We start from the raw sequence: 9,714 nt of genomic DNA on the forward strand, positions 1-9,714 counted from the left end.
GATGAGGTCAGCTTGGAGTGGTGATGCTAGTTGAGGCCCTTCATTAGGTACCTTGTTAGCCCACTGCATTGTTCACACAGCAATAGTCAGAGTTCGTACCTACTGCATGAGCAGGTTAAACTAATTAGGATCTACCCCTATGGCTAGTTGGGAGTATGGAGGCGGCACCTCTATTTGCTGCGGGGGTGCTTGTGAGTTCGTGAGGACTTTGGCCACCTTTGAAGTGGTTGCATTGGAGCAACAAAATGAGGTCTCTTTGCGTGGTGCTATAGTAATTGGATCTATTGCTCTTTCTCGTAAATAGATCTGGATCTTTTTTTTAGTGCCAATTTATTGCTGCTAGTCTTTTGACTGATGTCGGATCAACTGGATAAGAGATGTAGACCGGCGTCCGGCAGTGGTGACTTGACTTGCAAAATAAATTCTTGATCGGAGTTGACTTCAGTAGGAATCCTCCGATGCTCAAGTTAGAAAATTAAAAAACAGAGGGAAGGAGTGTATTATTGGGAGAGAAGTAATTGCATACCTCGAGAGTCCCTTTTGATCTTCTATTTATAGACGAGGGTGGAAGTGTCATGACAAATCTAAAAAATTAGATTATTAGCCTTGCTTTATTGAGCGAGATATGTTTATTATATCTTGCTTTGTTCGGAAAGATACGTCATTATCCTTCTTCCTTATCAATTGCTATCCTGTGGATTCCGAAATCTCTTTAACTAGTATAAATTGGATAATAATATCAGGCATAAAATTTTTTTGAAATATCGATCTGAGTCGTTCTTGAAAATATCTCGAGTTGGTCAGGATTAATATCGATACAGATCGCGATCATCTGAACATCGGCTTTAACTAAGATAAATTTTTTTCATTCATATCATGAATAAATCAAGATAAGATGCATGGGATGATAATCCAGATGCATAATTATTGAGTCCATATACACCAAAATGGGTAATTGATATGGTGCGCCACCATATGGTATATATGGTGCATGATATAATTTCTTCCTTCCCACCCCTTTGACCAAGTTAATTATATAGAAAAGCCCACTGGTTAGATCATTATAACTAACTTCACCTGATGGTGTTAATGATTTTTTTTTTTGGCTTACAATTATACCAGGAATAAACCATCCCGGTTGTTTCCTAAGAACCGACGCAACCATCCCAGCTACTTTGTCTTTGCATGAAGCAGAGAAGCGATGCAATTTCCTACCCAAGCAAAACAAGCCCTAACCCTAAACCTAGGGGGAATTGTGTACTGGGAGCGGGGGCACAAGAGAAGCATCTCGCGATCGGCAGCACCTTTTTCTTGTTTGTGGCATTGGCATCCCCACATCCGCCCACAACGCAATAATACACCCCAAATCCGAAACAGGGGTCGTATCTTTTGCGCCCCAACCCAACCCAACCTCACCTCAACCCCATCCCCCCACCCCGAAAAAAAAAAAAAAAAAACCTCTCTTCCTTCGAGCGAATCCACCGTTGGATCGCGCACGCTCGCTTCCACATCTGTGTGGGAGTGACGCTTTAGCTTTGTGCAGGGCGCGATCCGGCTGTCGACGTCAGATCACATTCTTCCGCGTGAAAGCTTCAACCCGAAGAACCGTCCCTTACCCCATCCAAGAGAGGTCAACAGATGTGCTATCTGGGTCTGGCAGACTAGAAGAGCCTCACTCTCTCGACGCATGACGGCGGTTCTCACCGCTCAGCTTTCCCTCCACCACTAAAACTTTGCCTCTCTAGGTGATAAACGAGTGCGAGAGGGGTGGGAGATCTGGGCGAATTGCGGCTGCCACCCTGCAATGGGAGCCCAAAAACCCATCTCCCTGCTGCTGTTTTTGCTTCTCATCCTTCCTGCCGCGCAATGCGGAGTCACATATGACCGCAAGGCCATCATAATCAATGGCCGGAGGAGGATTCTCATCTCTGGCTCCATTCACTACCCCCGGAGCACACCAGATGTACCACCATCTCCTCCATTTATGATCTTTTCTTTGTTTCTTAGCTGTATAATTTAACGGACATTTTATTTATTATTTATATTAATAATTTTTTTAAAAAAAAATTGCTAAATTTTGGGATAGATGTGGGAAGGACTGGTGCAGAAGGCCAGGGATGGAGGGCTGGATGTGATACAGACATATGTGTTCTGGAATGGCCATGAGCCTTCTCCTGGAAACGTATTCTTTCTGCTGCCATTTTCTTTTTTTCTTTTTCTTTTTTACTAAGGTTTAGTGAGCCATATTTTGGATTTGTTGTTATGGGATCTTAAATGGGAGCACATCTGGTTGCAGTACAATTTCGAGGGGAGATATGATTTGGTGAGGTTTATAAAGACAGCGCACAAGGTGGGAATGTACGTCCATCTTCGCATCGGGCCTTACGTTTGTGGCGAGTGGAATTTTGGGTACTGCTTACACGCCTATTTGTTATTAGATCCTTGAGAACAAGATGATGAGCTCCTTTCTTTCTTCCTTTTTTCCTTTTCATGATGTGTAGAGGATTTCCAGTTTGGTTGAAGTATGTCCCAGGCATCAGCTTCAGAACAGACAATGAGCCGTTCAAGGTCTTTTTCTTTTTCTACTCTGCAATTCCATTGTTTCCTCATTTTCTTGCGCCAATGAAAAGAATACGAATAGAATTTACTTAATTTATATATTTTTCATATGGTTTACGCCTTCTTTGATTTCTAACTAGATTCTGCATTGGTATATTTATGCATATTTGGTGTCGCAGATCGCGATGCAAGGCTTCACCCAAAAGATTGTGCAGATGATGAAGAGTGAATCGCTTTTTGCGTCGCAGGGTGGCCCAATTATACTCTCACAGGCATGGTTTTTTTCTTTCTCCTTTTCTTCTAAGGAATTTCGGGTCCTGTCCTGAAGACTGATTTCATTTATTCAGCCTTCGATTCTGGGAGTTCTATTCCTGTAGTAAAACAATGCAACAAAGATTTTTTTTTTTTTAATAAAATGATAGTGTTTTGGCTGATCTAGAGTTTCATGTAGTGCAGATTGAGAATGAGTATGGACCAGAAAGTAAGGCATTTGATGCTGCTGGCCATGCATATGTGAACTGGGCTGCTAAAATGGCGGTTGGATTGGGAACAGGTGTCCCCTGGGTGATGTGCAAGGAGGATGATGCCCCAGATCCAGTGGTAGGAAGATTTGTTCTTCTTTGTCTACATTTTTTTTTTTTTGCCTGTATCTATCTGAAAGGAAAAGTTTTGTTATACTGAAGGTGGGACCCTCTACCTCTGATGACTAATTAAGGTGGTTTCATGGTCTTCTTCTCTGTGGTCATAGGGAGATGTTTCTCTTTTAGTGGCGCATGCTCCTGTGCTCGCTATTCCTTTCACGTGATATTGTGTGCTCCATTTTCAACTAGTCACATCTATTTAGTGAATATACAGAGAAATGGGAGACTCTGTGCTCATTGTTTCTTATTCTCTTCACCATAAAGGAGTATGCATGTCTATGCCACATCTCCAAACTAAGTAATTACATGTACATGGGCTGGGCAACATTTTTGGTATAATTTTTTGTCATTCATGTAATTGTTTCAGATTGTAACTGTAGTAGTGTGGACTAGAGAGATGATTCTGTAACAACCTTGCAGCGGAGTCATGAAATGTTAATTAAAAAGCTGAACCTTCCAGCAAAGCTAATATATTTTTTCTTTGTTTGTTTATGCCAAGCGAAGATGCATACGCACAGTAGTCTAAGATTGGTGGCAAACTGCTGCAATATATCTCTAGGCTTTCTTATAATCATAGTTGATGCTGATTGACATAGTGTTAGAGCTTGTTTTCTTTTCTCAGATGTTCAAGTCTCTTGTTGTGATTTCTATTTGTTCTTTAAATTTTGGCAACAGATAAATGCATGCAATGGTTTCTATTGTGATGCTTTTACTCCCAACAAGCCTTACAAGCCTACAATGTGGACAGAAGCTTGGAGTGGCTGGTAAGTTGTTTCAACGATTATAGGTATGACGGGCTCAAGTTAAAAGAATGAAATTTCCATTATATATTTGTAGATCATCTTTTACATTTACTGGGATAGGTTTTTGATGCTATAAACACAAATTGAAAGGAAATGAATTCTTGTTACTTCAAGCTGAATGCAAGTTTCTGCTCCTTTTGCTTCATCACAATTGCAGGTTTACAGAGTTTGGGGGCACTGTTCGCCAGCGACCAGTTGAGGATCTGGCATTTGCAGTTGCACGCTTTCTACAAAAGGGTGGCTCCTTCATCAATTACTACATGGTTAGAACAGATCAGTTGCATTGTGGCTATTTTGCACTTGTGTGGACACGTGTATCAGTAAAAAGGTACTATGCTATGCTTTTTCCCTGCAGTACCATGGAGGAACTAATTTTGGCCGTACAGCTGGAGGTCCCTTTATTTCAACCAGCTATGATTATGATGCTCCTATTGATGAATTTGGTAAGAGAAAGAGACCATACTCCACAGTCCTTTTTACTATTACTGTAATTCCTTCTAGATTTTCGTCATATTTTTAAATTTCACAGTGTATGGTAAAGGTCTTGGGTTCAATTTTTTTAAAAAAAATATTTCTGCACTTTTCAGCTATAATGGACAAATAACTTTAGCTGTGGCTGTTAATCAGTCAAAATTAGCACATATCTTGCTTAGATGGGGTTGAAAAGAAATTGCAGACTGATTGCGGACTGAATGCTTACTCTCATCAACCTTAATTGTAGAAGAAAAGAAATTGCTGACTAGATGTTTAAATTTGTTTTACTGGTGACACTTAGTTGCTCTGGATCTATTAAGTGACGCATGTAGACTATTTTAGCTGTCAGACAATATTATCAGGATCTGTAGTTCTGCTGCTTCTTTTAACAGCTCTGTGCCAGTGGAATGTCAACTCAGCTTCTTAGTGAAGATGCTAGCGGATTGACCATAATCCAAATCCCTCATGATTGGCATTCACTGTTTTTACAGTTGTAATATTTGTAATTACTGCCCTCAAATTTTACTTCCTCAACAAAATTCCATTAAGTTGGTAGTAATACTCTTTTAATCATTGTGAAAGTTAAGTTGGACTTCAGGTAAAATGATTTGATCTTGAATGTTTCTAGGTTAGCTTATCACTACTGGTCCCTGACATCAATGGCATGTTAAATGTCAGTTTGTTGCTTTATAGAAATGCTATGCTTTGACCCGATCTGATTAGAAATCTGATAATATGTTATTTTTATTGTTATACCTGTCCCATTTTGTCCTGTTCCAGGTTTCTTTCATATCTTGTAGTTTTGGTCGTAACATTTGAGGAGACTTGTTAACATGCTCTCTGTATCTGTAACTTGTTTTGATCTAGTTCTCTGAGATTCTACTCTGCAGTTTGAAAGTGATGAGCTGTTCTAGAGGAATTTAGCCAAAACACCTAGTTTCCATTTCCCAATCTCAACTTCACTACATTATAATTTTTGCCTTGATATATTAATACAAATATGGAACATTTTGATTTTTATTTTTGGGTTGAGATCCATGATACATGTCTTTTTCACACCACAAAGTGGACTACTGTAATGTTATTCATTGTGGCAAATTGGCAGGGCTTATCAGGGAACCAAAATATGGACATCTGAGAGAGCTCCACAAGGCTATTAAGTTATGCGAATCAGCTTTAGTTTCTGCTGATCCAACTGTTACTTCTCTCGGAAGTTATGAAGAGGTATGTTACATTTCCTTTCTCCAAGCAGTCGAATATATATTTATAGCACTATCTTTTTTTTTTCTTGAATATCTAGAAGAATTCTTATTTTGGTTAAACTAACTATGTTTGGGCATTTTAGGCTCATGTCTTCAGTTCTGAATCAGGAGGTTGCGCAGCTTTCCTGGCAAACTACAACCCTAATTCTTTTGCAAGAGTAATTTTCAATAACATGCACTACAACCTGCCTCCCTGGTCAATTAGCATTCTTCCTGACTGCAGAAATATAGTGTTCAATACTGCAAAAGTAAGTGAAAAATAAATCTGCTTCAATTTTCTTATCTATGTCTGTCAATGTTGTTTCATATGTCATTAAATGACCATGATATGCAGGAAAAGCCATTTCTGCATTACTGGATGTTTGCATAGCCTATATTTGAGTTTGTGATCAAATTATTAAAGGTTGAATGTCGCAAGTATACTCAAAGCTCAAAGGCAAAGCTAAGGTGGTGTTGCCCAAGATAAAAGCTCTTTCTATTTTCATCACAGGTTGGCGTTCAGACATCTCAAATGCAAATGTTGCCTGCTAACAGCCAGTCCCTTATGTGGGAAACATATGATGAGGATGTTGCTTCATTGGGAGATAACTCACTGATCACCATAGCTGGCCTTTTAGAGCAGATAAATGTTACCAGGGATGCCAGTGATTACCTATGGTACATTACCAGGTGAGATTAGATCAACCCTCTTTATCTGAATATCAGAGATATCATGCAGATCTAGAATATCTAACTTTTGCTCTCTGTTCTCTAATTATTATTCCATATTTGTAGATTATTATTCATTATTATACTTCACTGTTGTTGGCATAGAATCACAAGTATTGGGTCATTTTAATGATATTGGAACATCTCTAAGTAAACTGAATTATACTGTTAGTACCAGCTTGCATGGGTTTGGCGAAGTAAAGCATGAACTAGCATATAATTTGAGTTAAAGTTAGAAGATGAAAACCCTTATATGTGTGTACATTTAATAGCTTTTACCATTAGAAAACTCTTTTATTTTTGCTTTTGCAGTGTTGATGTAAGTCCTGCTGAAGGATTTCTACGGGGGGGTCAATTTCCTGTTCTCACCGTACAGTCAGCTGGTCATGCCCTGCATGTCTTTGTTAATGGTCAACTCTCGGTATATAATATCAGATAGGTAATTCTTTTAGTGCCAGTGATCAAGAAACTAAAATGTGACCGTGCTATGTAGGTTCTGCTTATGGAAACAGAAAAAATAGGAGAATCACATATACCGGCAATGTCAATCTTCATGCTGGATCTAACAGAATTGCGCTGCTAAGTGTTGCTGTCGGGCTGCCAGTTAGTCAATGTCTTGCTTGCTCCGTTTCTTGCTCTGATTATTTACTGACGTTGGTTGTCTTTTCAACTCAACCTGAACAATTAAACCTCTCTATTGTGAGTGAAGAACGCAGGGGTGCATTATGAGTTGTGGAATACTGGAGTCCTAGGTCCGGTGGTGTTACATGGAGTTGATGAAGGAAAAAGAGATTTAACCTGGCAGAAATGGTCATATCAGGTTAAATTTTTTCTCATGATCTGCAGATTTTAATTGGAAGGACTTATATGGATGTAAATGTGGTAACACTTTATTGTTTGTGTGATTATATATGCAGGTTGGCCTAAAAGGAGAAGCTATGAATCTAAACTCTCTAGAGGGCACTTCTTCAGTTGAATGGATAAAAGAGTCACTGGTATCTCAAAGGCAGCAGCCATTGACGTGGTATAGGGTAAGAAATGAAACCTAGCCATGTTTTATAAATAAGTTTCTGTTGTTCTAGCATCTTGGTTCAGACCTTTTTGCCTTTCATTATTAGGCTTACTTTGATGCTCCTGCTGGACATGACCCACTGGGATTGGATATGGGAAGTATGGGAAAGGGTCAAGCTTGGATAAATGGACAAAGCATTGGAAGATACTGGACCTTATTGGCGCCAAATGGGGATTGCAAAGGATGCAACTATGCAGGGACATATCGCATTCCAAAGTGTCAAACTGGTTGTGGTCAACCAACCCAACTCTGGTAAGAAACTTGAATAGGTCGACAATTTTCTGTCTAATGAATTTTTGTCATTATATTTATAATCGTGCTTCAGAAACAAAGAAGAGCTTTCATAACTTTAATGAGCCGATACATGTTGAAGCGGTTGGACTGTTGAGTTCTCTTACTCCGGTAGAACGTAGAAGTATTACTTCTTTGGTGTTGATAAGATGATAATATCATGAGGTCATTGCATGTTGATAAGTCTGCTTCTCATGAGAATTTCATGGCATCTTAATGAATTACTACAGTTGATTCTATCTGCATCGATGTTGCCAACTAAATTAAATTAAAACAGGCGACATATGTGGAGTCACAAGGAAGCCTCATTATTGAAGACACAAATTTGGTTGATCAGCCAACTGTCAAATGTTAGTTCTGGTGCTGTAGTGTAATCAAGCTTTATTGCATCACTGCATGTCAAAGCGATTTCATAGGAAGATTATGTTAATGGAATTTCCATGGGATGCTGAACCGACTTTAGATTCTAGCTGAATTGTTATTGTTTCTTTTCCATTTGATTGAGCAGATTGAAGCTAATTATTGGATGCTCAGGTATCATGTGCCAAGGTCCTGGTTACAGCCAACCAAAAATCTTTTAGTAGTATTCGAGGAACTTGGAGGCGATGCAACAAAGATTTCTCTTGTGAAGAAATCTGTGTCCAGTGTTTGTGCTGACGTTTCTGAGTGGCATCCCACGATAAAGAGTTGGCACATTCAGAGCTATGGCCAGCCTGAGGAGTATCATAAGCCAAAAGTTCACCTGCGATGTGCGTCAGGACAGTTGATCTCAGCTATCAAGTTTGCCAGCTTCGGCACGCCCTTGGGAACTTGTGGAAATTTCCAGCAGGGAGCATGCCACTCACCAAATTCGCACACCACCTTGGAAAAGGTTCTCAATACTACACTTTCATCATTCTGTCTTCTGCCACATGCATATATATTGATATCTACACATCTTCCTAGTTGTTTATGCATGAGTTCTTCCCTCAAGTTCTCAAACTGCTCGGAGATTTTCTTCCTGCAAATAACTAAAAGTATAGGACAGTCTATTTATAAGTTAAATAACGTTGAATATGGTGCCCAATTGATGTGAGATTCCTGAAGACCCAATTTCAACGACTGTTAACTGCATGTAGGATGTTATTCAGCATGGGCCTTCTATTAAGAACCATATTATTTCTTGGGTGGATTGGGGATATTGTTTAGAAACCAAAACCCATTATCAATGCGCAAAAATACATTCATTCAAGTCTTGTATAACCTATACACGTATGTTATCTTGCATGGTATGGAGTATGGACTCATAGGAGGTGTTAATGATGACTCTTGGTTTATGCAACCGATTTTGAATGCCTAATCTGTGTGAACAGAAGTGCGTTGGGCAGCAGCGTTGTGCGGTCACAATATCCACCAACAATTTCGGTGGGGATCCATGCCCCGATGTGATGAAACGAGTGGCTGTAGAAGCTGTATGTTCGCCCCCATCATCTTGAGCTTGTGAGGTGAAGTGTAATTGAGGGAAGGCTCTTTAATTGGATTCCCTCTCGTGCACACTGTACGTGAAAGGAGCATAATGGATGGTAATAGTTTGTGGTACGCGTGTACACACATGGAAGGTGTTAGTTTGCGGAGTTAGGTGTAGATGGGGTAAGATAGTAGAATTGAGTGCTTGTACTTGTTCCTAGGTAAAGATGTCTCTCCAGTCCCTAGAAGTATTATCTGGTTTACCAACCTTTATTCAGAAGTTGGTACCAGAAAGGAGAGGAAGAGGTTGCGAAAGGGGGAAAAAAGAAGAGAGATGGTTTGCATATTTGTTTTAGTTCATGTCCTTTTTTTCTTTCTTCCCTTATCCAGTGGAATAAAGTTGATTCATGATGTAAGAAGGGTTATTTTAAGCATGGTTCTGATTATTAAGATGCTTA

At 39.5% G+C, this 9,714-nt stretch overlaps 1 protein-coding gene across 3 annotated transcripts; it reads left to right on the plus strand.

The window, feature by feature from the left end:
* Positions 1 to 1,446: 1,446 nt before the first annotated feature.
* Positions 1,447 to 9,714, plus strand: LOC105053457 (beta-galactosidase 5). 3 transcript variants are annotated; one of them, XM_073244840.1, is made up of 19 exons: positions 1,477 to 1,963; positions 2,087 to 2,182; positions 2,297 to 2,409; positions 2,502 to 2,568; positions 2,739 to 2,831; positions 3,016 to 3,159; positions 3,876 to 3,964; positions 4,161 to 4,266; positions 4,359 to 4,446; positions 5,583 to 5,701; positions 5,823 to 5,987; positions 6,230 to 6,408; positions 6,760 to 6,868; positions 6,940 to 7,050; positions 7,157 to 7,267; positions 7,365 to 7,478; positions 7,566 to 7,771; positions 8,345 to 8,681; positions 9,163 to 9,714. In XM_073244840.1, the coding sequence occupies exons 1-19, from the start codon at positions 1,805 to 1,807 to the stop codon at positions 9,283 to 9,285; spliced, it is 2,529 nt and encodes an 842-aa protein (XP_073100941.1). In that variant the 5' UTR covers positions 1,477 to 1,804; the 3' UTR covers positions 9,286 to 9,714. The 3 variants fall into 3 exon arrangements, with proteins under 3 accessions (XP_073100943.1, XP_073100942.1, XP_073100941.1); XM_073244841.1 differs by lacking the exon at positions 9,163 to 9,714 and having other exon boundaries at positions 1,459 to 1,963; positions 6,760 to 6,867; positions 6,939 to 7,050; positions 8,319 to 8,455; XM_073244842.1 differs by lacking the exons at positions 7,365 to 7,478; positions 7,566 to 7,771; positions 8,345 to 8,681; positions 9,163 to 9,714 and having other exon boundaries at positions 1,447 to 1,963; positions 6,940 to 7,060.

The sequence above is a fragment of the Elaeis guineensis genome, chromosome 10 (assembly GCF_000442705.2).
Source record: "Elaeis guineensis isolate ETL-2024a chromosome 10, EG11, whole genome shotgun sequence".
In the NCBI taxonomy this organism is placed as follows: Eukaryota; Viridiplantae; Streptophyta; class Magnoliopsida; order Arecales; family Arecaceae; genus Elaeis; species Elaeis guineensis.